Source organism: Lepisosteus oculatus, chromosome 8 (genome assembly GCF_040954835.1).
Source record: "Lepisosteus oculatus isolate fLepOcu1 chromosome 8, fLepOcu1.hap2, whole genome shotgun sequence".
NCBI lineage: Eukaryota > Metazoa > Chordata > Actinopteri > Semionotiformes > Lepisosteidae > Lepisosteus > Lepisosteus oculatus.
Genome location: NC_090703.1, coordinates 47,423,367 through 47,450,965, shown reverse-complemented (window position 1 = coordinate 47,450,965; position 27,599 = coordinate 47,423,367). Strand labels below are relative to the sequence as shown.

Below are 27,599 nucleotides of genomic sequence, written 5' to 3'. Positions count from 1 at the left end.
TTTCTTTGGATAAAAGCCTCGGACAAATTAGTAAAGAACACCACCAAACTGAACTCAGGCAGCAACTGCAACCCCCAACTGGCAGCCCACTGGAGCTCAGCAAGTGTGAGCCTGGTCAGTACGTGGATGGGAGACTCCTGGGAAAGCGAAGGTTGTGCCTGGAAGAGGTGCGAGTGGGGCCAGCTCATGGGGGCTAGCCTCACGCAGATAACTTTATAGCAGCTCGTGCATTTGATCACGGCTTCAGGGGAAAACTCGGCACTCTGGGACAAGCAGATCCTTTCCATTCTATCCTACAGACAGGACATAAAGCCATTGGAGGCCCAATGGGAATTCAGGTTTTTTTTTTTTAATGTGGCATTTGAATCCACTAGAATTCAGCAAGGAATTCCCCTGCAGTGTCTTTATGAATAGTTGTCCTGTCCAAGGTTGCTGCCTTGAAATCCAATTCCAGTTCGCCTGAAGGACAAAGGGAAACAGATTTTTATAACTCTGCCCTGAGAGTTTCAGGTATAATTTGCTTTATGAGCAAATGAGCTTATTTTACAGCCCAAGGTATGTCAGAGGTTTCACAACAGATGTGAACGTGCATATGTGGGCTTGTGCGTGTGTCTGTACACTGTGTTTTAGCAGACGATAGAGGCAGACCAAAATTATGATAAAAGAGTATCATGATGATAATAAGCAAATGAAATCGACATCGCTCACTAATCGCACAGTTTAAGCAAGCAAGCACTGTGGTCCCTCAACGTGTCAGTCTATATGTCCCAACTTACTAATTGCTTGTTAATGACGCTCAAAACCAATTTCTAAAATTTCCATTTAATCTCCATTGACAAAACACACCAGCCAAATGCTGAAGTCTATAAACACTTTATTATTGTACTTTTTCTATACAAGTTTTTATTTTGCAGTCTCAAAAAGAAATACAAAAGTTGTTCACCATATAATTATTTTTACAGAACTTGATTTGTTTTTCATTTATCAAAAATACATAATACCGTGTATCAATTTAAGAAACGTTTAAAAAATAATCTGCCACCCTTCAAAAAACTAAAAGAAAATCCCCCTTTTTTGTTCAATATTGACATTAGTTCATCAAATGGGAAAAAAATATTTACATCTCTCTTCTTCATCTAAAACTACAATATTTACAGAGACTTTGATAGCTCCTGTGTTAAAAGGGAAGGAATAGGAGTGTGTTTAACACAATCCAACCAGACAGGTGTAACAGCCCTCTTAAATGACAGGTGTGCGTCCACCACTATCGGATCAGATGTTGAAAACTCTTTAAAAAAAAAAAGATTCCTCAGCTAATTAGAATCCCCAGGGAAGATTTCTCACTTGGAGAAACAGGAGCTCCTCCAGGAGATTTTGAGAACTTTACAATGGAATATTACTGCGCTGCCCCACAGCTGCAAAAAGCTTTGACAGGGCCAGTATCCCGGCAAGTACAGTGCTGCCCTTTTAAAAGGGCATTCCTTAACACATTTTATTATTTACACCCATTTTGAAACAGAGTAGCCGAGCCACAGGGAAGACTTCTGCAAAGAATCGCCGTTTAACGGTTTTGGGAACCCCGATGAAGAACGTTCTAAAATCATGTTAAAAAAAAAAGTGTTTTTTGTACACTTTTCTGAGGCTTAGTCAGCGCCACCCGAGCTGCAGAGCAAAGGCACCCTGCAAGGAGCTGGCCGAGCTTCATGCTCGACTCCCAGTCACACTCCCTAGCCAGCAGGAGTGCACAGTCATGCTGCGCTGGACTTGTACTCCGATCCACTGAGCAACAACAATACTGTAGAGCAAGCCTTCCTCCAGCGAAGCGCTCGGTGACCTGCTTTAAACACCTGCCTCATGCTCTGGTAGCCTGCAAGCAGGTTAAGGAATTGCTTTGGCACTTGGAGCAGAAATGTCAGTTTGCTGTATTTGCAGACTCGGGGACACAACTGCCTTTGTTTGTCATGGTTGTCGCAATACTGACTCAGTACTCTGGTTCTAGGAGTTAGTGCTGGTACCAAACAATAGAGAAATGAGATGTGCATTAGAATTTTTTTTTTTTAATGTAGCATTTAGGATCCTATTTGCAGTTGGGGTGCATTATGTTGGCATGCACTAGAATGATCACACGGGCACATCTGTTACCCTGACAAACATTAGATCCTCTGTGCAGACAGCCAGTGACATGCCCATATTATCTGCCCTCAAGCTGCAGCTCCAGAGGCAGAGAGAGACGGCCCACATGAATGCCAGCTCCCCTCTCGGACAACACAGCAAGCCCCAGTAAGACCAACCGACCACAGATGATCCCAGGTCCCAGAGAACCACAGTCCTGCAGGCAACAGACGGCAATTTAAAAACCTCTGTGGCTGAAGCCCTAAGGTGGCACGGCTCAGCTGGACAAATTAAGTCACATTCATCAATTAAACTCATTCAATTAAACAATTACTCAATTTAGATCAGTCACTGACCTAAATAAGGGAGCAATAGCCACCAGCTGCTGTGCAGCTCAGTGGCACCTGAACTCTCCACTCCTACACTATTGCTGCCCAGAGTAAACCTTCAACAGAGCGCAGCTGGCTCTCAGTGGACAACACAGCATGGAAAGTCAACAAACTTCTTATCTGTGAGAAAGAAATACAGGCAATTTGTCTGGAAGCAAAGACTTCATTACTGTCTGCTCCCCTGTCTTAACTGTCCCTGGGGATGTGCTGTTTACAGCCTGTTAATCCAGTAAGTGCTATGAATCTGCAGAGCCTTGTCCTCACCCAAACTAAACATTGCTCAACCTGTGCTGGGTTCAGCACCACGCTTTGGGACAATGAGTGAGCTCTGGGGTGGAGAAACTTTTCCCGTTCCAAATGAACTATTTTCGTGGCATCTATCCGAGACAGATGAGTATATCTCTCAATCTGAAATTAACCACTTGCCCTGTAGGTATTTAAGACAAAACCATTTGAGCAGGACACTAACTACATCGTCAGTTTTCCATCCCCAGGTGAGAACTCCACGTTGCCGGAGAGATGTTCAGTAGGCTGAGCTCAGGCCCCTGCAGGGCACATTATTCCACAGAGTGCTTGAGCGCCACACTGCCCGTCCACACAGTGTCAACACAGAACGGGAAAAGAAGGAGACAATCCAATAAGAAGCCTATATTCGGTCATAGAAGCGCTTGGATTTCCAGGAGGCCTGGGGAAAGCTGGCCCCTGCGGTCCCAGAAAAAAATCCCTGGAGCAGTTGCACACGTGCAGACTGTGGCTCCCCTATCACACCGAGTCCTCCTGGCTCGTTTTCCACCCCCACAGTGACTGAGATACACCTTCTAGGCATGGACAGCCCCTGCCACACTCTTCACCAGAGCAGACCTTCGGTCCCCACTGGTGTTCCAGAGCCAAGCCACTTCCGGGGGGGGAGAGACACCCCCACATCCCCAAGCGCGAATGGGGAGCCAGACCGAGTCCCCTTGCGCCTGGTGGGAGACAACTCCCTCCATAACCTGGACCTCAATCTCTAAGCTCTCCGCTACGGATGCTAAATTGGCTCCCATGTTTTTTTAAATAAACAAAAGACGGGTGGACAAGACTCCCCTCCTCTCTCTCTCTCCACATCGAGAGCTTTGGAATTTTTGAACAACAGTGAAGTGAAAGTGAAGCCCTCGGGGATCTGTATCAAATCTGAACTCCACCGTAGGTCTTACATACCAGACAGAGCTAGCGCTGAGCTTAACTCAACCAATCCAGACCATTAACGTCTTTTCTTCCGCTGCAGACGAGACCTGAAAAACCTGACTGACTGGGCTCTGTCCATGCCACGCAGATGTGCTTTTCTCACAATACAGGTTCCAGAATGGGGGGGGGGAGAGGAGGGGGGGCTGGAGCCATTTTGTCTGTTGCACTGGAAGAACAAAAAGACCAGACCGTTTTAGAGAAGGGTGGGGACTGCAGGGGTGAGAGAGGAGGAGATCTTGGGACCTGGCCGAGACGCTCGTGCGGTTTGCGTGCTTTAGTGCGGAAGAGAGACAGGGCACAGGCGTGAAGGTGGGAATAAATAATTGTTAAAATTATCATTAAATGGTCATTGCCTTAAACCTTCCTGTTAACTGTAAAAAATCTGAAGTCAAGTACAGCGAGATACATTCTTTGCAAACTTGCATCTTTACAAATGTGCACGCACACATACACACACACACACAATTATATGCATTTACCGATATATATAAGTATAGTACTGATATATAAGCATGCAAATGCCATCTGGAAGAGCCACACTTTCTTACGCTTATGTTTCTTGGCAGCACGTTGTAAATCTGTATGTACAGAAGATTTTGATCTTATTATATATATTTATAAAAGAAAAGGGAAAAAAACAACTTTGAAAGCAGGGGAAGAGGGCTGCAGAGGAAGAGTCAGTCAGTCAGACGGGGGGGGTGGGTGGCGCCCCCTAGTTCTGGTGGCGCTTCATGTGCAGGGCCAGGTGGTCGGAGCGCGAGAAGCAGCGGCCGCAGGACAGGCACTTGAAGGGCTTGGCGCCCGTGTGCTTGCGGAAGTGCCGCGTCAGCTCGTCCGAGCGCGCGAACCGCCAGTCGCAGCCCTCCCAGCTACAGCGGTACGGCTTCTCCCCTGGAACACAGACAGACAGACAGACAGAGAGAGAGAGAGACGGGGGGGTCAAACAGGGGCGCGCGCGCTCGGGATCGAACAAGCCTCCCTCACGCACGCGCCCGGCAGCTCAGCTGAAGCCCCGGGGGCCCCGAAAACGGAAACCACGACCAGCGCCGGGGCCCACACACACAGGCGGAGACGCGCGGGTCACGCAGGACAACGGCCCGGCCCAGAAGACGACGCAGAGGAAAGCGCCCCAGAGCTCGAGTGGGGGGAAAACCTGGAAGACTTCTCCAAGGCGGTGTTTGAAAACCAGCTGCACGAAAGAGAGGACTGGAAAAAAAACGTACTTTGAATTTGGATAAACGTTAACCCTTGTATACTACCCAAGAGGGGAAAATCAGGGTCTCCTTTAATTTCAACACTTGAAATTAGGAGTCTAATTGGGGAAAGGGGGGGGGGAGGTTTTGCATAGGATTCTATGAACGCCAGAGCACAACAGAATGTGGCTTTTAATCCACTTTTTATTCCTTTATTTTTATCGCCATTTCCTGTTCTTTACAGTCACGTTATGAATTATGGTCACCACCCACTCCAGGCTGTTTGATCTACTGCAGTATCAGTCCAGCTACACAAAGTTCACTTCTAACGCTGATTAACGCTGGTAAACGGAGTATTACAGTATCGGGCTCTGCTGTTTGCCAAATCACGTAGAAATTAAACAGGTACATGCTTGTGGCTGAGAGGGCAATTTAGCAAATTTTCTTGTGTAAACAAAAGAAGTCAGTGGAACGATTAAAACGATGCACAATAATCTGTAATTAGTGCAAGTCACACTGCTTGGGGGAAACGAGCTGGCAGAACACAGGCAGAATGTGCACTGAGCAAATTCTGAACTGCAGCGGAGCAGCCAATGCCGGCATCAGAGAGAGACCACAGAAAGACAGCAGAGAAAATAAGAGTCAGGAGAAAGGGATAAAGGAATAGGCACAGCTACGTTTTGCTTCTCAGCCAGGATTCTGATTTTCCAAGCAGAGAGCTCAAGAGTCTACAGAGGCTATTATTCAGCCAAGGAGCGGGCCCAGCACAGGTAGCTACCTGTCCCTCATACCACAGGTGCCAGACCACACACAAGCACACCGAGTCTAGAGCTCAGGGCTCACAGCCTCTGCTCTCCCCGAGAGCCCTGGCCTGCCTGGGTACCGGCCCACTGACAGGGATTGGGAGGAGGCTCAGCAATCAAGACCAGCCTGGCCCACCTCCAGGCCCACATGCTGATCCTGGTTCTTTCGATCCTACCAGATCCTTCTGGTAGGATCGAAAGAAGGATAAGGAAGGATAAGGATCCTTCGATCCTTCCTTATTTGTCACCTTAAAATCCCCACTTAACACGCTTCATACACCCATGGGCTGTGGGAACACGTGCTGTGCCAATACTAACAGCAGTCCTGACAGGGAAGTGTGCAAAGGCACATTATCAACTGCAGATGAAGCGCTAACGAACAGCGCTATAGGACACAAATAAGCTCCCGGTTCTGTGGTTAACGGCCCAGTGTGAGGGCTCAGCGAGGCCAGGGGGTTCCGTGTTTCGAAAATGAAAATAGGAACGGAGACGCGGAGATGGAAGAAGGCGAAACCTGGGATTCCACACCTCGACCGACACGCGTGCCATGGGCCAGCCCTGCCTACCCGTCTTCAAGACTGACTCAACCCTTACTGGAATACCAGGGCACCGTGCCATGTGGAAATCCACTGCCAGGCAGTGTAAGGAGAAGAGAGAGAATGAGAAAACAGACACAGAGGAACCTGAGGAATCACCGACTTTCTTCTGCCTAAGCTGCACCTGTGTCTTGACACCCCAGCTCACAGCGGGGACCCCTGTCCCCCACACGGTGCGGAGAGAGAGGGAGGGCAGACCAGCTCCTCTGACCCGCCTGCCCCCTGCACCATTTGTCCTGCCACACGCTTCAGGGCCGACAGCCAGCTTCAGGAGGCTCAGGGCCGAGTGGAGCAGCCGAGCAGTATCCCTCACTGGCATCGCAATGACCCAGGAAGTCACAGGGGGAGCCGTTTTTCCCTTCGAGCCAACTAACCTCTCTCCGGAGGTGCATATTAAAACAAATCTATATATATGGATTGAAGTATCATGCACAACAGCCAGAGAAAGTACTGCTAGGTTTAAAGCCTGTAATAAAATGATACATTTTATACGTCCTACCAACACGCAATATTGCAAATCTGGGGTGTCTTATCGTGGTCCAGGAGGGGTGGTGTATCTACAGGTCTTAAACCCAGCTAATCAATCCTACAGGTCTTCAAAGCAACAGCACCCGAAGAGCTGGGAGAAGTGGTTCAATTGGTGCAGATAAGCCAATACTTCACCGCTACAGAACAGAGCTGAAGTGAAGTGAAGACATGGAGACGCGTACAGCCATCCCAGGAAAGTCGAGGAAGCCTCTGGGACACTGCTCGGGTGGGGGGGACGGGCTCAGATTTCCCGCAAGATTTCCTGTCGTGGGGGGAGGGAGGCTGTGGGGCCGAATCCCAGCCTGTCCTGCGGGCTTTCTCCATGGCTCTCCCCGAGGAACAGGCAACTGGAATTTCAGGTTTGACTGGGCAGCAACAGCATCAGATTACTGACCGATCAGTCTGTTGAGGACCTTGCTGCCTACATGCCCCGTATAGCACCCCTCTCCCTGCCATGAGCGCTCCACACATCAGTCCCAGACCCCCTGACTCCCTGGCTCGTTTTTCCACAATCCCAAAGCAGCACCACAAAACAACAGAGCACCCCCGATTTCTGTGCCTAACAGTTATTAAAGGCTACCTTAAGTTTTAACTTCAGAAAACCCTCCCTATGAGCACAACACGAGGAGAACATCTGGCCACAGCTGTATACAAACAGATCCCGGGGGCCACATCTGAAGGAATGCCCCCGGGCATCACAGCAAAATCCCACACGGCGCTCCTCCACTGGCGGGCACACAGAGCACAAGTACAGTGTCCACGGCCAATCAAAACTCGGGCGAAACCCAGGTTTCATCTGGGAAAGCTGCTCTGTGTCAGACAGGAGGAGGGGGCAGCGGGGGCAGAAAGCAGTGGTGGTGGGGGGGGTGAGGAATAAGGTAGGGTTCACCTTTTTCAGCCCCCCACTCTCCCATGTTTGGGGAAGGGGCCCCGGGCAGGTGTGTTTGATTTAGCGCTGGCGTTGGAAGGGTCAGTGGTATTGCCTCACCTGCTGGAGCTTATCAGACCCACAGCAAACAGCCTGCAGATAAGGTAGCACTCAAAGGCAGAAAAAACAAACTTGTTTTTAACTCCCCTAAGGAGTTGACACAGGATCAAATGCCCCCGCCAGCCTCTCCAGGGTGACAATTTCATTACCTGATGCCTCACTGAGTTGCAACCTGCAAAGAGCTCTTATCGGCAGTCTCTGTGGCTGCTTACTGCCAGACTAACAACAGCACTGCACTGATTTACAGGTATTTAGTAAGGTGGAATGTTGTGCAACTCTTCATAAATATATACTTTTTAAAAAAATGTAAATATTAAACAGTACTTGCTTCTCTTGTGAGCAGCGGACAGAGGCAGTTTATGGAGCACTTACCATTCTTGAAGGGATATTAATATTTTATAGCTGACAGTGAGTGAGTGATTTGTGTGGCCCAGCCCTTTGTAAAACTCTGAAAAGGCCATTAATGTACCTTTATTGCTACTTAACTCCAGCTTTACTGAGCATGTGCACACAATACAGTAGGCCTGTTTGCTTTCAGAAAGCTCATCAACTATAGTGCTCCAACATCTTTTATGTTTCTCAGGCTTTCATTGGACATTTCTGTTTGCAAAGGGAGTGCAAAGCATTGCAGTCAGATACATAGATCAGTTGTGTACACACACGCACACACAGAATGTTGCCAAAAGGTTTGAGAGAAACAAAATGAGCAAAACAAACTTGTGAAGTCAAGCTGAGCCACAACTCAGATCTTACTCATGCGATCTGAGATGTTCCTTCTTTAATATCTAGAGTAAGGAATGTTCTAGCTTACTAAAACAGTTTTAATTTTAGTTTTACAGTGTTTACAGTATAGGGACTTTGCTACCATACCTTCCAAAATTAGAGAAACAATTAGCTCACCTTTCCATATCCTATTATTCAGCTGCCTCTGCTTTAACAATAGTTTTAAAACACCTGCTTGCAATTAAGGGCCCTTCTGGAATAAGGACATGCTGTTGCTCAGTTAAGCAAAGCACCTCTTTAAAACGCCTCTAATTGTTTTCAAGTGTAGCACCCCTCGTTCTGGGCGTGAGCTTTCAAAGACCAGCTCGTAGACAAAGCCAAAACATTCCTTTATACTGGGGCGTGTGCATGTGTAAAAATAAACAGCAAAGCAGCGAAATGTGTTTTTGACATTCTGTTGTTTTCATCTTCAAGAACTGCCTCAGGCTTTCCTGAGCCTCATTATCTAGTGGTTAATCAGCGTGCTGGGCTGCAAGTTCTCACTGCTGCTCTATAAATACGCTGGGAGGGGACACTTGACATTCCTGTGCTTCAAAAGAGCTATGAAATATCGCATTCCTCATATACCTGCAGGGTGTGATCACAGGGTAAAGTTTATGGAGATGAAATTCCCCCCCACCCCCTTGGTAAAACAACCTCGTTCACCCCATCTTGTTGAAGGTTTGGACTGCGGGGAAAAAAAACATTGTTTCGCAGCCTCATAGATCTGTCACATTAGCCCTCTTAAAGCTGGCCCACTGCAGACTCAAGTTCCAAGGTCAAAATGCCACACTCATCCACAGTTTACCCCCCCCGTCTTTCAAAGCCTCTTCTCTCTCTTCCATTCTTAGCTCAGCCTTCTGCCCGTCTCTCCGCTTCCCACCTCATCCCCTCCCTGGCCTGCCCTGGGAGAAGCAGGGCTGGATGACCTCTCTCTCGCTCCGGGAGCGCTCTGACCGGGACACTCACGCTGCGTGGCTCGGAAGAATGCCCAGTGAGCCGCCTGCAACGCAGTCGCTCAGGAGACGGGCGCCCTGAAAGTCGTTTACAAAAACGAGGCAGCGCCGACAGCGCCATGCTCAGGGAGCCCACACAATGACTCTTACACCCAGAAGAGCTGGGCACACTACACATCTTGGATGCCAAACAATTCTTTTAACGACAAGCATGTGACAACCAGAAAACATTCCATGCCTGGAACATATGACCACAGACAAGAATCGCTTTTTTGGATACATCAACGTGCTTGAAAGAGTTAAAAACCTTCGGTGAATCTTAAGGCCCAGAGGGATGTTATATCATCAGAAACCACAACACACCGTTATGCTTGCCAGGCAAAAAAAAAAATTCAGGGTGATGTCACTAAACACTGTCACAAGCAAACGGGCTGAAAGGGGAAGGGACAGCGGGGTGGGGCATAAATGACAAGAGCAGTAAAGAAATGAGAACGTGCTTTCTGAGGGTGGTGCGATCCTGTTCCTTCCTTTAAATCACAGCTTCAGTCCAAGCTTCCAAGGAGACAGCTGATCAGAGAGCCCAGGAAGATCTGGACCCATCACATGAAACCGCGATTGTAATACGAGTATGCTATGAAGTTCATTTTCTAACTGAACCGATACAGAGTCCCAAACAAAACCTTTACAACTTCGGGAAAGTAGCAGTAAGTATTAAGGAATGAGACCCAGTTCGAAAGAAGAATCAGACAGGACAGATATGGAAAGAGCAGAGAGGAAACAAGCCAAAGATATTTTCCGAAAATATCTTAAAGAAGTTAAAAAAACAACGTATCCCATAAGTCAATCAATCAGAGTTCCTTGAACAAGCAACAGTGGTCATGGATACAAACAGAGAACATGATATGGTGTATTTATAGAAGGCTTTTGAAAGGTCTTCATAAAAGATTAATTCTAAGATAACAGGTAGGAGGCTTTCAGGGTAATGCATGCACTTAGGAACTGGTTAATACACATAAAAGAAGGTACAGATATAGGGTGAAGCCTCAGACTGGAGTGATGTAATTAGAGGAGTACCACATGGTCTATATTAGGACCACTGCTCTTCTTCATTTATAGTGGTGATCCAGATTCAGGTATTGAAGAACAAACTATTCAGTTTCACAGATGATACCAATATAAGAGGATTACCTAAATGCTGCAGAGAAGTAATGATCTACAGTAACAGGCTAAAAGAAGAGAATCCTTTTTAGTCCTGAACAGAAAAGACTATGAAGCGACTCCAATTCAAATACTCAGAAGTCCTGAGACTTTGACAGAATCAACCCGTAGGGTTCTTCAGAATGAAAAGTGAAACATAAACCAGAGCACACAAATGGAAACTAAATGGAAGTGCACTTAACAATAACAAGAGTCTCTCGGATAGACAAAGGGTTGTGGGAATCTGGGGAAAAGCTGCCCGGCCATGTTGTGAAAGCCAACGCCCTGGCTTAATTCAAGAATCGCCTGGATGAGATCCTGGGATCAATTAGCTACAGGCAACCCAACGACCTAGATGGACTGAATAGGCTTATGCTCATATGACACATCCCCCCCCCCCTCTCCTCCCCCCCGGCCCAGGCCTGCTGAAGGAATGTCAGGAAGAGCAGGTTTTTCCAGGTCCAGGTCCTGAGCCTCTTTGCATCTGCGGGACTCTGCCTGGCAGGCTTACGGGCTTGTGCGGACATGCAGCCGTGTCGGAAAAACAACCACAGGAGTTACAGCAGCCCCTCCCCCCTCCCACGCACACTACCCCCCCGAAAACTACCGTTTCTCTTCTCGCTCCTGCTTTGGTCCTTAAAGAGCATTGTATTTTGCGAGGACGTCCGCCTCACTCTCTCACGCACCTACCCACTCCCACTGGAGCAACACGAGGACAGTCCGGATCCCCCCTCCCCCCTTGCTTTTCATCTTTGTTATCCGTGCAGCAACACGATATTGGTGGCAACCCTGCGTGACAAGTTATAGTTGCAGCTCAGCTCTCTCTTTCTTACCTGTGTGTGTCCTTTGATGTGCTTTCAAGTGAGAGCTCTTGGTGTAAACTTTGGTGCACCCTGCGAGAAAAAAAGAAAGCAAAGAATTAAAAGGGAAAAAAAAAAGAGTCCTTCACTCGGATCACTGACAGCAGCAACCTCGTGATCCGGCCGATTACATCAGCGCTGGCTGGGATAGGCTCAGCACAAAGCGGCCTGCTCTGGGGTTCAGGGCACCCCTCAGTCAGTGAAGTCCCAGCGGGACCCTCTGCACTACAATTCCCAGACTGCCTTGAGGCAGGTCAATCCTGATACCGCACATTGAGTGCAGATTCTCCACCGGGATGTCTTAATACACAATACTGCTGATGATAATCAGGATAATTAAAGTGCTGAACAGTGTGGAGATATTTCAGTAGGGTGAAATAAATCAAGTGAGTTTCTTCCTGACATGGGAAAAGCAAAAGGAATATCAGGCACCTCTTTTCCCTCACTACTCCCCAACCACCTCCTCTATCCCGACTTTGCTCGGCCCCCTCCTCCCCTTCCTCTCCTGCCTACCTGGGAAGTCACAGTGGTGGATCCTCCTCTTCTCCAGCTCGGGGTTGTTGCGGCGATTGTACCGCGGCCCGTTCAAGATCCCTTGCCCGTGCTGGGGCACCAGCACCACCTGGGAGTGCATCTGGGAGTGGCCCGGCATCATCTTGAGCCTGGGTTGGTAGGGGGGAGGCGGGGAGATGGTGTTGATGAGCTCTGCCTGGTTTTCAGGGCTCCCAGGCTGTGAATTGGGGGGCGAGGGGGGAAGGCTCAGAGGCTGGGCCTGGTAGAACTGGTCAGGCATGACAAAGCCACCCTGGGTCCTCAGGGGATGCTGGAAGGACTTGATGGTGCCACCGACTCCGGTTGTCATGGTGACGCTGTTGAGCGTGTGCATGGTCGTGCCGCTGCTGCTCCCTGACTGGCTGCCGGACAGGGGCATTGTGATGTCATTGCTGCCCACAGGCAGCTGGTAAACCTGAGGCTGCTGGGGCCCAATGTGGAGGTCATCAGCAGACATGTCCTGCTTGATGAAGAGGTTATTGACAGTCTGTGGGACGCTGAACACCGAGGTGAACTCGGGGAGGGTCTGCATGGAGGTGGGAGGGTCGACCCCGGGTTCCGTCTTTATGGGCTTGGTGGGGCGGTACAGGCCTGTGCGCAGGTGTGTGGTGTTTGGCAGGATGACGTTGATGTTGACGCTGTAGGGAGCTGGCTTCTCCGTGGAGAAGTACTCGTCCACCACCGAGGCACTCTCCCGCCGGTACTTCTTGTCCATCACGGAGGGGACCTGGGGTGGGGCGCTGTGGGGCAGGTATTTATCCAGCTCCGATCGCACCTAGTGAGAAGAAGAGAGGCGCAATAAAAAAACTGATTTCTTAAGGCCTTAAAGATTTCTTGCCTCCCCACCTCCCCAGATACGCAGGACTCTCCGATACCATGTTGATAATAGCTAAGAGTTGTTCATATAACCGTGCAGAGCAGCAGAATTGACTGCCAAACGAAGGACCACGTCAGTGGAAGGGTTTCAGGTTTGGATCTCATTCAATCTCACCGCAATGGCAATGCAGAACAACGAGATCTGAATGCTGTTCCCCTGGCGGATAATTCCCATTAAAAACGGGAGACGCCTGGAAGCCGCAGCAGGGAAGTCCTTCGGGGTTAGGGCTCTAATCTGCACCGAGTGCACCACGTCCTTGACCAACAGTTGTGCCGGTTCTCTGCGCTTGGCAGTCTGTGAGCAGAAGGAGCAGGAAGGAGCACGTGTGTGAGTGGCCATTCAGGGAAAAGACAAGACCCCCACAGAAATGCCTTTGCCTCAGCTGGGAGCCAGAGAGGAGAGGCAAGGGGAAGCTGTTTGGGTAGAACCAGCCCCTGCTGCGCCTCAATCTCCATTCCCAGGGTTCTCCAGGGCAACCGCAGCGCCCTAGGCCAGCTCTTCAGAATGCTTTCTCTATGGACCAGAATGGAAAGTGAAAAATGACATGGGGCACTGGGTTACCCGCTTTTCTGCTCCAACTAGGAAGTGGTCACTGAAGGGAGACCCAATTTCTTCCTGACCAGTTCCAGAAGAAGAGAAGATTGAAAGGGACTGATTTCGACCACCAAGGTGCTTTTCTCTACCCCTTTACACATAGGCCAGGTGACAAGAGAAACTCTTACAGTCTCCCTGAAATCTCTCAATGCTTAGCGTGCCCCATACTTTATGCGCATGTGGATGTAAATGTAGTACATGATCTTGGTTGGACTGCATCACAGAACAGGCATTCTCTCACCTGGCTTCGCTCCCAAATAGAAACAACTATGAAAATAAGATAAAGAGCTGCAGGCAAGTTTGCCCTGACAGCTGTGCCACAAAACAGCAGTTCCAAAGCACGCCATCTATAAGAGGGAGTTAAGCACGCCCACACAGAGCATCCAGTGAGCCCTGGGCTGCTCAGGCTACAAACCTGACCAAAGTTCTGGCCTGAACAGCCCTGGCACCCATTCAAACTGATGCACGCAAGCATTACTATCCCTGTGGTAATCTCTAGTGTAAGTGAAACACAATGGCCAACGCCCGCAAAATTACGCCCCAAAAACATCCATGTTTTTAATGTCAATAAAGATGTAGTCACTTTAACTTTAGAGCAGGTGTGCCGCAGAACCTTTCTAGGTGTTAAGGTGAATAATGCAGTGGCTGCTCCAAAGAAAAGGTGGCACCTTCCATCAGAAACAATGGAGTGAGTGGGATGCAGACACATCTTTTGCTCTCCAAAGTGCAAGGCTCCTCCTCACCGGTCACTACAAACCAGCCTGAAAACACGCATCAAGTCCAGGGCCTGGCTGCCACAGAAACCTACGCGCCCCAGAATTAGTACTGTTGTCCTGGAACCGAACCATCTCGCTTCTCACTGGGCCTGAGACAGGACCACGGACAGCTGTCTTCATGTGCGACTTCAGCTAGCACGTTGCGAGCAAGGGTGTGGCAGATCCCTACAAATCTACATAATGTATGCAGTGACCACAAAAAACAAAAATCAGCAAATGGCATACTATATTTTGCATCATCGAGCGGGTTCTGCTTTTAAGGACTCTGTGACACTCTTTGACTCTTGTTGTTGCATTTGCATCACAGGCAGAAACTGCTCTCAGTCCAGAGAAATACAGTCAGAGTGAACGTTCTCCCACGAAATGGGGGCTCCTTCCATCAGAAACAATGGTGTGAGTGAGATGCAGACACTCCTGTTTTGTTTTTCATATTGCAAGGCGCCACCTCACCAGTCACTGCAAAGCAGCTCAAACACACAGGAAAAAAAGCTCTCCGTGGCATTTGAGCTTCATAGCTAAGGGCAGTTCATGCAATAAGACTCATTCACTGCCTGGCCAGGGGCTGTTGTGAAGCCATGCGGTTTGGATACATGCTGTAACCTCTTATTATCCAGGCAAAAAACCAAGCTACCTCATTTCTGCTAATCACAGAACCAGCTGCATTTGTAAATTCTCCAAAAACGCTGAGTCAAGACAACAGCACATCAATTGATCTATCTGAGCTTTTCTGGGTATTCCACTTCAGGTCAAGAGAATGCATGTTCGTAGGGTGTGGCAAACTGTACTTCACAATTAAGTGAAGTAACATTAGCACTTTCACCTTACCTTGGAGGTTATAAAGCAAAACACACAAGACCATGACCCAGAAATCTTCTTGCATATTTTTAGCAACTTCACATCAAGTAGAACACAAGAACACTCCTGTGTGCAATGACAACACTCAGGCGAGATCCAATGTAAGATACCCCGCAGGAAATAATGTGGGGTGATCTCAGGTATGATCTAATATTACAGTGACTCCCAACTCTGGTCCTGGAGGAATTACGTCTGCTGGTTTTCATTCTAGCAGAGCACTAAATCTCCAGCGCTAACTGGCAACTTAAAGGGGACCGGCAGCGCTGTTTTTATATTTCTGGGTTAGAAAGAATTGGCATTGATGATCGCATTTCAAACCACAGAGAAAGTCAAATGAACACAGTAACGTGTAAAACCTCTACTTCAGATCACAAAAAGGAAGACATTTCCAGGTCTGTACAGCCCCATATCCTGCACTTCAGAATGAGGCAACAAAACTCCCAGTGAGGTGAAGCAGCACTGTGACACTGTCACAAGCAGGCTTGTGTACGTCTCTTTAAATCCAATAGAAATATTGCTCTCGACTTCCAAGATGGTTTTGCCGACAAATGCAACTTAAATATTAACTCTGCACGCAGATCACGTTGGAACATTTCTGCAGTGAAATGTCTGTTGTGCTTATTTGCTCGTACGTGGCGTGACATTAGTCACTACAGTGACTAGTGAGCAGGAAGGGCGGTTTTACGTCAATTCTTGTGAACTCCTGCTCTTGCCCGTGGCGAGAGCCAATGGTTTGTGACAACATGGCCACCACACCATTCCTTCACAAAGTTCGAGATTTCATGCGTAGCTTGTTAGAATTTCAGTAACAAAAACAATTATAACCGACTGGTCTAAGAAACTGGGACTGTAGTCCCCCATTATCTGACCTGCCTGCTTGTTGAATAAAAGTCTACACATGCGTCTTCAGACAGTCCCGAGTATCGGAAATACCTGACCCCAGGAGGACAGTTTCCATCCGCTTTGTCTTCCACAGCTTCACTCGGGCTCTCCTCAGCTCACGGTTATTTCTGACGGGTAATTTGTGATAGACAGACACAGGTGGGAATGGCACTATCGGAACCTCCCAGAATGAGAGCTTTTTCCTTCTGCAGGGGCCCGGTTGATTTCCTTTCAGGCAACCACACCCGAGCAAGCTCGTCAAACTGATGCAGACTTAAGACCAAACTGAATCCCACTGGCCTATGATTCAGAGCTCAGACGGAACACATGGTGTTCCTCCAGGGCCAGGGCTGGGAACCGCTGCAGGATCTCATGCCTGCTCTCCTGTCGCCTGCCCCTCCGTCTTGGATGGCCTGTTGTGTGCGGGCCTGAAGCCCCTCAGGCTCCACACCCAAACCTTGCCTGCAGTTTCCCTGGGTTAATGAGTTCTACACATTTACAGCCTCCCTGTCATGCAACACAACAAAAGATAACCAACCAGAGTGAAAATCATACAATAAAAACAAACGCTGCTCTGGGTGAAGGCAGAATCTAGGGCTGTTAATGAGGAACACTCCCACTCTTCAATTACTTACAACAAGATAAGAATGATTAAATAAGAAAATAATTAGTAAGGAACTGGACAAGGGAAAATAAAGATTACAGATGGCAATATAGGTAATGATCGAAAAACCGCTTGCATTTTTATAGTGCTTTCCACCTGAAAGGATGCCAAAGCACTTTAAGTATGTAGGAGGGGACCCACGTGATCCAACAATGAAGTGTGGACCGAACAGCACATTGAATTAAGGGGGAACTTCAGGCAGGCCAGATCAAACAACCCCAGAGTGGAATTCGGTCAGGGTATTGAGGTTAGCACCTCAACTCCAACAAACCGAATCACCTTTTACAACTGATCTTGACATTTAAATATTTCGGCACACATCTACATCTTCATTTTTCATTGCTGTGCAGGCTATAAGGCTGTAGTGTCATAAAGAGAGCTCCTCCAATTCCTTCCCCTCTTGCATTAATAAGGTGAGATTCACCTCCCCAAGCATGACTGTCACCCTGTTCGTCTGTAATTGTAGCCATAACCAAATAACTCACACAGATCATCCCGAGACAGTGAAAATAAAAACCTTTGAAACCACTCTGGTGTTTACGACTTCTGAGAAAGGAGATAAGCATCAGTTCATGTGTTTTGGCTTTAAGCACTAAAAGCCAGAGGAACAGAGGCCAATTATCCAACAAAAGCAATATTAAGACATGAATCTTCAGTGAAGGATATCTGCCAGCGAGCTGTAAACCTTGGAGCTGGGGAAATCAGGCACCAACAGCTATCCCTCTCTGCCAAGAAGCTCCCACATTATGAGAGCCTTTCAGGAAGGCCGATGTGGGAAAGTGGAAAGGCGTCCACCTGCAACAAACCGTGTTCATTCCAGCACTATCTGTATAGTCAACACCGAGACCGAGATTTTTTTTTTTTTAGAAAGGGTTGCCAAGCTAAACAAGGCATTTACAGTGAAAAATCTATTAAAAGGAACACTGTACAGATACAGCGCTATCAATGTCCAAAGTGCATAACTAAATGAATATTATGAGTAAGAGTCTGGACATGAACCTTCTTGGAAATTCCCCCATCTTAAGACGCAGCTATCCCTGCAATTTTATCCTGAATAACTCACAAGGTTCCCGTCTTGCCAAACCTGTACGGGCTTCTCTTAAAGACAGTCAGCCAGATCACCTGAAAAGCCTGGATTGCCAGACAATGACCTGTGGATAGCTATATGTGGATTGCAAACCTGTGCAGTAAGTAAATATCCTTTCTCTGCTTGCTGTTACAAGCAGAAAACTCTTGGATTAGCTCAGCAAGATTGTGGCCTATATTTAGAGACCTTTTAATCAAACACAGCAAATAGCTTCTTGTTTGGAGATAGGGACTCCCCAGCTATACTGCTGTGATGATCAGAGCTGCTCCTATGAGGATAATAGATGGGAACCACACAGACACAGTTTAGGTAACACAGTGAAAGCCAGGGAGAGTTAAGGCCTGGTGAAGACTCCCTATTGTGTCCCAGTGTGTCAGACTGTAGTTGCTTCTCAAAATCACGTGTCAAGCTTTCAGCACATCTTCACCAGAGACATTCTACGATGGAGATCTTACTACTGTCCCTGCAAAGCCCTCTGTTTGGATGTCAGAAAATGGAGGAAACTTGAGGGAAAGCCCCTCACACAGATGGTAACTCCCAAGAAACAGGTGTTCTAGTCCTCACAAAGCACAACGACTTTTTAAGACATCAAACCTGCATCTTCTTTAAAAAGTAAATGCAGCAAAGCTATTTTGTTTTGGGTCTAATTGCACGCCATGCCGAGATTTATTTCAGCAGAGTAGAGAACAAGCACAGTTCTGGGCAAGATGAATGTCTTGGTGCCCCCTCATCTTAACACAGGGGGCAGTTCTCTACTCCAAACTGGAAGCACCTCCAGACATGAAGCAGGTCTGCGTTTCCAGGTTTTGGGGTGGTAGCCAGGAACTGAAATACAATCAGACGGAACCCCACAATTATAGGGAGGCTGGGTGTATGGTTGCCCCAGGATGACGGGAGACCTGGGTTAATTGGCTGGAAATTTCCAATAGATGCAAGAACCTGGATGTGACAGCAAGACAGCTGCCATCCAAGAATGAATTAGATTCTTGTTCTTGCCGATACTAAACACTCCCTCTGTTTAGAATGGGTAAGTAGGACAAGACAACTGCCAAATTCCAAGACCCCTGGGTAGTTGGGAGAGCAGCCCGGCACCATGACAGTTAACAAACCTTTACCTCTGCTGTAAGCAGGGAAATCCCTTTTGTTTCTGATTATGTGCAAGGTACATAGCACTGGAGACGTGCTTCTTCCTTCTAGGCCTTGGTATTGCCACCCTGTTAACCAGACCCACCTTTCAGGATGAAGGGGAGGAGAAGTCTGCACCTTACACAGAGGGCTGTTGGTGTCTGGAACAGTCCCCTACATGTGGAGTGACTCGAAAGTCTCGTTAATCACACATGGTGATGGTGTCCTCATATCACGAACCTCACATCCAGATGGACAAGACAGACACTCTAGGACTTCCTCTTCTGTCAAGGGTACTGTTCAGGAGCACAGTCGTCATGATGACGGAGATAAAACCTCCACCCAGCATGCAGTGCAGCCGGAGGAAGCCAAACACACCGTGACTCACTAAATGGCTCAGATTCTTCCCCCCCCATATACAGTATATTCAAACACTCTGTACAAACCCTCTACTTCAACCCCCCCCAAAAAAATAGGATAAGACAAAAAAAACTTCTGACAGCATGATTAATCTCCACGTTGCTAAAACATTGCTCTGTCACACAACCACTTCAAAAGCAACCACCAACTCTTCAGGCCCGCACAACACAGGCGCTCCACGCCGGCAGCCCAGGGAAACGGAAAAATATACACTTAATCATCCCACAGGATTTCGCAGGGCTTTTGGAACCGAAGCCAAAATGCCACATTCGGTTTGGTGTTTTTTTAGAAGACTGCTGACATCACACATTCTGCTGCAGGCCTATAAAAGCAGCAGATAGAAGCTCTTCTAAGCTTGCCTAAAACTCAAACCTCCTAAAAAAAAAAAGAAATAAACGCCCATGATAACAAGTACGGATTCATCCAATCGGTCCCCGTCCCGTCAGGACATGGCCAGCGGCAGATATGCAGTGCGTGTATTGTACAGGTGGAAGCTGGACAGTACTGACAAAGGCCTGGATGAAACAGCACATCATTGTGATATTTTATGACCAACACTTAACGTGCATGCAGCTGATCAAACACAATGCGGCCAGTACCAAAAAACAACAGCTGGGTAACGAGGGCCATTCTCCAAACCTCTGAAACATTCCCGGGAAATAATTCCATAGCTTCTTTTCCAGCTTCTTGCATAACACAAGATGACAGCACTTCCTGTGCCTGGCAATGATGCAATTCCACATAAAAGCCAGAAGCAACACAGAAAACTAATCTCTTGGTGCATCCCTAACGATTTCACTACAGATCTCCCCCACCACCCAGAAAAAAACCCATACAGGTTCAGAAATCCAGTTTCTATAAGATTCCTTCTCCAGTCTGTACAAGCAGGTCTAACTGCATACTGCACAACATTTCCCCTTTGAAAGAAAAGATTATTTCTTCAGGCAAACGTTAACCTTTTCTTACAAAAGACGCAGAGGGCAGAGTTTAGGTTTGAAAAATGTGTTAATGTTCATGTAGTAAATGAAAAACAAAATCAGAATGATCTTAAATGCATCCAAAAAAAGATCTATACCCTTTCTCTGCTAAAACAGTATCAAGTTCATTAAAAATATTTTAAGATTTGATTAGGAAAGATCCTTATCCAGGTCCACCTAAATAGAACAACCATTACTACCCAGGACAAATACAAAGTTTGGTAAATGCAAAGTTTACATTAAGTGGATGTACAATAGCTACAATAACAGAAGTGCAATACAATAAAAACAAAATGGCCATTAGGCTAGCACGACAATGTTAGAAGTGAAATGTTAAGAATTACAACAATATTAAGCATTAACAGACAGCGCGGCTACAAAGCAGTAACATGAACACCCTGCTGGTACGTGTTCAATGTTTACATTCAGCAAGTGCAAGTTTCAGATAGCATTACCCATGTGAGAATTAAAAACAATGCGAGAGGTTTGAAGACTATACTGGAGAACTGAGAGATGATAGGCACTGAAACGGGGTCAGAGAGCTCTTGCGATTGCTGTGAGGAAAGCACAGACAGGCCCTGGAAGTGGAAGAACACAGAGGTAGTACAGGGTCAGTTGGAAGACGATGTAGGAAGCAATAAGAGACTGAGAACAGGTAGGGCTGTGGGCTGATCCAGTGGGAGTTACAGTAGGAGAGTACCAGATCTGGGATAGAAGGTGTGTAGAACAGTAGATTCTGCAAATGTTGCTCAGGAAGAAGCGACTGAAGTGTGCCAGACATGTTTATGAAACAAGAAGGTGACACTAAGATCCTTGGCAGAGGCAGAGGTGGAAAAGGTGGTGGAGTCCGAAGGGAAAGGAAATGGAGAGGTCTGGAGAGAGGGGAAAAAAGGAAGCAGTTGAGGTCAGAAAAGGCTGAGCTTACGCTTGTGGGAGAGCATCCAGAAGGAGACAGCTGTGAAACAAGTGGGAGCAATAGGAGGAAGCAGGGGTGGTAAATGGGGATCAGAAGTGGGAAAAGAAGAAGATCTTAGCCCCTTAAACCTGGACATGATAGAAGAAACCAAGGGAAGGGATGAGAGGACCCAGGTGGAAGGTATAGACAGAACAGGAAGGGACCCAGGACAGAACCAAGGGGAACACCAGAGAGGAGAGAGAGTGAGTCATGCCTAAAGACTGCATATGTGTAATATGCAAAGAACAAATTGAAAGCAGTGCCGATTTCAGAAACTGTTGACAGAAGAACAAAGCGATACGCATGGGGCAAGTTGGCAGAAAGATCAAGAAGATTTAAGGCATAGATGAGGAAGTAGCTGCTGAGCGATGAGAATCAGTAACAGATAGACATCTCTGAGGGTCAAACAGCACGCTCTGAAAAGTGCGAGGTGGGGGCACCACCCACTAGAAGCTGGTGTCTGTCTCACTCAGCTATCAGAGAGAAAATGGGGAAGGAAGGGAGATGGGACGACAGTTCTGTAGTTTTGAGGGGTCAAGGTTGACTTTCAAAAGAAGTGTAATCCAAGCCTGTTTAAAAGCAAAAGGTCAACAGCCCGGGAGTACACAGGAGGTAAACCGAGGACAGAGAGTGAAAGCAATCAGGATCAGAAGGAAAATTTGGAAAACAAGACGCTTTTGCACAAGGTGTGCCCCTATAAAAACACACGGGTATTATTTAGTTAAATAATAGTCAATATTTGCTCTGTATACTTGAATATCACTATCAACTGCTGAGTAAGATGATTGACTAAATTAAATATTTGCCAAAATATACTGCTATAAATTAAAGACAATTCAAAACTGATTACAAAATAAATGCTAAGCCTTTCAGCTTCAGCTGAAACAAGCACATATTCAATGAACGTTCACTTGTGTTGCATAAAACGATCCTTGAATTAAAGAAATTTGAAATATTTTTGTAATTTGTAATTACAAAAGTCTGCTTTACTTACGTAAATAACTGTGAAGTATGTTTCAATTAATGTGAAAACAAAAAAAGGAACTTTATGGTATTAGTTAGACATTAATATTAAGCTGATACGCAATCGAATTTTAACAAAAAAACATAATGCCTTAAACTAAAAAAAAAAAACAATTCTAAACGAAACCAAAATGACCTAGGCTTACGTCTTAGACATTTGTTGATACGGAAATTGATTTTCTTTAGGCTTAGCTCAAAGCTTACTCAAAAGGAGACATTGCATCATTAACAAAATGTGTACAATTTTTTTAAAATAACATTTAAGCGAAGGAAGTTTATTTCAAGCTGCTTACATCCCGCAAATTCAAGTACGATTCACAACACAACGCTGTGAATTCAGTGAATGCTTGCTGCAAACAATGAAGCCTTCAATAATATAAAAAAATCAACTTTAAAGTTCCCAGCCACCGTCCTTTGCGCACCTGTAGAGATTTAGGACTGAAGCGATCGAGACTGGACCGGCTACCACATGCGTGGACAGGAACGGACTGCTCCTCGACAGGAATTCAAACCACCGGGGAGACTGTGCTGTGACTTGAATCCATACGCCGACGACTGTAGTTTATTGAAGTACGTACATAACTGAGGTATGTTACAATTCCTGAAATGTACATCCCGGGGAGCTGTATGTTTTAAAGCGACTGCACCACGATTGTACAGCCTGACACTTTTGTGGCCCCTCAAGAACGTGCTTTTCTTTCAAGATCAGCTCCCGTGCTGAACTGATAATGGGGCTGGTAGACCAATTAAGGTTCTGGGCGCATCGCAGTGCTACCCTGAAGAGGATCCGCGCAGCGTAGTTACAAGCCCTTCATTCTGACCGGCCTCTGCTTTCCTTTTTTCTCTTATTTGTTTAAATAAAGACTTCTCACTGCTTGATAAGCGAATTAGCTGGTGCGTTTCTCGTCGTGACCGAGCTATTTCCATAACCGAAGAGAAGAAAGCGCGTGTATTGTTTCAACTTTGCGACCTGAGGAGGCGGAGGCGAGTTCTGGGATCTTGTTTCCCCTCCAGCAAAGATCCCGCGAACCGCACAGCCTAGGATGTCTAGAGTAGGGCATGCTCCAGCCGTGTGCGGGGCCGGCGCCGAGGCTGTCCAGCAGACGAGAGCCGAACCCGCCTGTATCTCGTCCAGTATCGGGCTCGCTCGGCGCCAAAGGAGGCGAGCCCGGGCGCAGGGGAATCTTCCCCAGCCGGGGTCCGAGTGGATCTCCTCCTCTCTGCGGCGGTGGACGGGGCCGAGAGGTGAGAAAGGATCGACTATCGAGTAGATAAAGATAACATTGCACTCCCAGACCGCCTAGCTCGTAAACGAACACATACAAATCCAACCAATGCCTGCGTTACAGTGGAAGTAACTTCTCCAAGTAATTCTTTCTAGTGGAAAGTAGGTGCTTAACGTTCAGTAGTTTTGCATTCAGATGTCCTTTTGGCTAAGTCTAGATGATCATCACTATCTAACCGTCACAGATAGTCACACAAACGCGGTTATAAGGGTACCAACGTACACACCAAAGTTATAATTGAAAGAGTTGTTCTAAAGTCAGGTTGTCTTCCCTTGTAATGATAGAGAAAACGCATAATTATTATTAAATTATTATAACGCGTCTCTCCCAGGATTCCTTCGGAGACGGTAAAACATGGCACACTCGGGCTCATACGAGCCTGCGAGGTGTACAGAAAAGTCTGTGCACAGTATGTCTAAGGCAACACTATTTAATATTCCGCATGCCGTACATTTACATAATCCATTAATTCGAGAAAGCGGCTTGGGGGTTGTAATTTGTCGTTTGCGAATTTCAATGCCCCCCCTCCACGCAAACTCAAGACACTTAAAGAGGCTACCTTGATAAGACCCGATACTGAGAAACGCCAAGACAATTGACGGGCGTGGGACGCCTTTAATGACATTTTTTTTGTTAAACATTAACCGAAGGTAACGCAGAAAAAAATATATAAATACTAGGGAAAAGGGCCCTTAACTGGACGTTAAGTGAACCCTCCCAATAAAACGGCACTAACGGGAAGTTAAGAACTCGTTTGCATTCCAGCACCTTAGCGATTCCAACCTCTCTATTTGTGTGCAAACACCTCTGCACCTGCAAGGGCACCAGCCTTGCCGACCCGCGCTTTTAAAGAGCCTCTTCCCGGGCTGCTACCGCGACAAGCCCGCTCCCGACTGGGGCAACCCACAGCGATCACGAAACGCCCTTTAATAATAAAAAAACTTTGGAAAGGGTCAGGCGTTGAGCGAGATTGACGGGGAACAGCCTTGTCCCCTGATCGAGCCCAAATTCCGTTAATTTAAACGTCATTTACCAAACAGGACAAAAAAAAAACAGATCAATGTGTTTACATACATACTACGATACCATTATTAAGCTAGACACGAGTACGGTTACAATGGGAGATTTTCCTCTGGTACCTCCTGAATTTAAGGAATACCCTCCCGCTTCTTTAAAGGCGGGTGACACGTTTTGTCGCCGTTAAAATGAGGCGAATCGGGGGACAACACGACAGTGCCGGCGTCTCTCCGTCGTCCGAGAAAAGACTTTCGGGACGGTGAAGCCTGACGTGTCTTTGACAGCGGAGGATTAAGGACCCTGAAGACTCCTCCAGTTGTGGCACTACAAGCCTGCCCTGGAATGAAGGCTTCAGCCGAGGGAGACTAGTAACATGATCCGAAGAGCCAGCGCAGTTGGTACAGCCAAACGGAGCTGTGCTAAGCGCTCATCAACAGCGTGTTTTAACAAGTCACTTTTACGCAACGCTTTATATTAAAGAATACACGTCAATGGTTACGACTCAAGATTTCTCTTTAATAAAGAATCTTAGTTCCACTTGGTTTGGATTCGTTACTGGATATTATAGAACGGAAAATAATGTACTTTTATGGCTACAAATAATAAAAAAAAAACAACAGCTCTCCGTATCAATACCCATATCCGCACCCCATTATGTCTGCTCCAGATCTTTCATATATAAACAGCTGTACCCAGCAGATCATCCGCAACACAACCACATCTGTACAAAGCTCGGCAGAAATTTAAAAGTTAATCACTCGTCTCGGGGTTAGGCTTCTTGCACGTGACGGCTGTCGAAGGGAGATGCGTGACCCCCCCCCAGCACCACATCTCGCGCCCCACCTCCCGCCGCCCCGGAGAGCTCGTGCGAGGGGAGCCCCCGGCCGTACCTGCGCGAGCTCCAGGGGGCTCGCCGCGATCCTCGCCGCCGGCTTGACTTCCTCAAACACGGGTGGCTCCTCACTGCCGTCCCCCCCCGACATCCTCACGGGCTTCAGCTGGGTAAAGACGGCGTTTTCCTCCGTGTTCGGCACGTTAATAGCCAGTCCTAAGCTAGCCATAGCTCTCCGGGAGAAATGAGCAACAACTTTCCTATTTTTTGTTTTTACAACAATTGAAAGCAAAACATACGCACACGCTAACGAGTCCTTCGTTACTCCTCTATTGCCTCTTTCAATCCTTTGTCAAATCCAGGTGCGCCGTGACTCCAAAACCCTCCCTCTGTCAGTGAGACGCCCTTACCTGCGCTGAAGTACGGGCCGCCTCGCGCCGAGGCGCCTGACTGACAGGCCCGGGGCCCAATCAGAGCGCCCGGCTCGTTCTCCGCCAATCAGCTGCGGGGAGGCGGCTCTCGCACCTTGAAGAAGGTAGAGAGCGGAAGCGACGTGAGGCAACGTTGAGCGCTCCGTCGGACAGACGGCCCTTTTTTTTTCCTGTTTGTTTAGAAAAGGTCAAGCTCTTTCTGAGCATCTTCCAGCTGCTGAAGATGGCTAAAAAGTCAAGATTCAGTTCTACAATTCTGGCACAAGATTCCACTCGTGCCTCTCCTAGTTTCAATTGAACACAATCTGAAGTTTGGTCGGGAATGAAAACCAAGATAATCTGTATCGACATCACTTTGTTGAGCCTTTCTTCATCTTCATCATCATCAGTCGCGGCAGCAGCTTGTGTATCAGGAATATTAATAGGAGCAGTACCTGTGCTGGTGGCAGGAGCTGGTTTTGTGTTCTGTGGCCTTCTCATACCAAGGGAAAATGAAAAAAGGGGGAAGACAGATCTCTCTCAAATCACATGGCTTCTGTAATTGTAAACGCAGACGATCTGTACTTCTATCTAGAGAGAGCCATTTATCCCCTGTCCTAGCTAAAAGGTAGCTTGAAAAAAGCTGACACCGCTAACCGCCTGGCTCTCCCGTAGGGCCCTGCAGTCTCCACACACACGCACGAATCTGTGCCTTGCTGGGGTAGACGGGGCAGGGGTCAGAACTACAGGGCACGGCGGCCTGGGCACAGTGGTGTTACCGCACCGTACTTGTCCCCCTGACAGCGCTGGGGCAAGAGCCGCGGGTGACCTCATACTGTCGCAGGCACAGGTAATAATAGTAATAATAAATGCTTACACTTATATAGCGCTTTTCTGGACACTCCACTCAAAGCGCTTTACAGGTCATGGGGATCCCCTCCACCACCACCAGTGTGCAGCCCCACCTGGATGATGCGACGGCAGCCATAGTGCACCAGAACGCTCACCACACACCAGCTCTCAGTGGGGAGGAGAGCAGAGTGATGAAGCCAATTCATAGATGGGGATTATTAGGCCACATTTCCCATTGGCCATGATGGGTAAGGGCCAATGGGAAATGTGGCCAGGACGCCGGGGGTACACCCCTACTCTTTTTGAGAAACGCCCTGGGATTTTTAATGACCGCAGAGAGTCAGGACCTCGGTTTTACGTCTCATCCAAAGGACGGCGCCTGTTTACAGTATAGTGTCCCCATCACTATACTGGGGCATTAGGACCCACATGGACCGCAGGGTGAGCGCCCCCTGCTGGCCCCACTAACACCTCTTCCAGCAGCAGCCTGGTTTTCCCCAGGAGGTCTCCCCTCCAGGTACTGACCAGGCTCACACCTGCTGAGCTCCAGTGGGCTGCCAGTGGTGAGTTGCAGGGTGTTCTGGCTGCTGGCCACATCACCCTGCAGGTGAGCTCCTTCATTCCGGAACCTCCTCCGCGTGGTCCTTCCCAGCTCTCCAGCTCACCAGCTCCTAGGACAGGGCCGTTTCCCACTCCCGTTTTCCACCACTCCGCCTGATGCCGAAGCCGCGCTCTGACTAACTCCCCCCCCCAAAAAAACTGCTTTGTAAGGTTCGGATTGGGGACCACAGATCAATCTTTTCGACC

The 27,599-nt window shown here is 47.7% G+C and overlaps 1 protein-coding gene across 3 annotated transcripts; it reads right to left on the bottom strand.

Annotated features, from left to right (window-relative positions):
• Positions 1-857: 857 nt before the first annotated feature.
• On the bottom strand, positions 858-25,937 carry klf5l (Kruppel like factor 5 like). 3 transcript variants are annotated; one of them, XM_006632866.3, is made up of 4 exons: positions 25,589-25,937; positions 12,122-12,935; positions 11,582-11,641; positions 858-4,616 (listed from the first exon to the last, which is right to left on the bottom strand). In XM_006632866.3, exons 1-4 carry the CDS (start codon positions 25,757-25,759, stop codon positions 4,438-4,440), a joined length of 1,224 nt encoding a protein of 407 aa, XP_006632929.1. In that variant the 5' UTR covers positions 25,760-25,937; the 3' UTR covers positions 858-4,437. The 3 variants fall into 3 exon arrangements, with proteins under 3 accessions (XP_006632929.1, XP_069049729.1, XP_069049730.1); XM_069193628.1 differs by having other exon boundaries at positions 25,834-25,932; XM_069193629.1 differs by lacking the exon at positions 25,589-25,937 and adding an exon at positions 22,818-24,013.
• Positions 25,938-27,599: the final 1,662 nt, after the last annotated feature.

Excerpts from the sequence above, each read along its gene's own strand:
- klf5l (XM_006632866.3), bottom strand. The coding sequence starts at position 25,759 with ATGGCTAGCTTAGGACTGGCTATTAACGTGCCGAACACGGAGGAAAAC. Across the intron at positions 12,936-25,588 it reads GCCCCCTGGAGCTCGCGCAG|GTGCGATCGGAGCTGGATAA; the intron begins GTACGGCCGGGG and ends TCTTCTCACTAG. Across the intron at positions 11,642-12,121 it reads CCACCACTGTGACTTCCCAG|GGTGCACCAAAGTTTACACC; the intron begins GTAGGCAGGAGA and ends TTTTTCTCGCAG.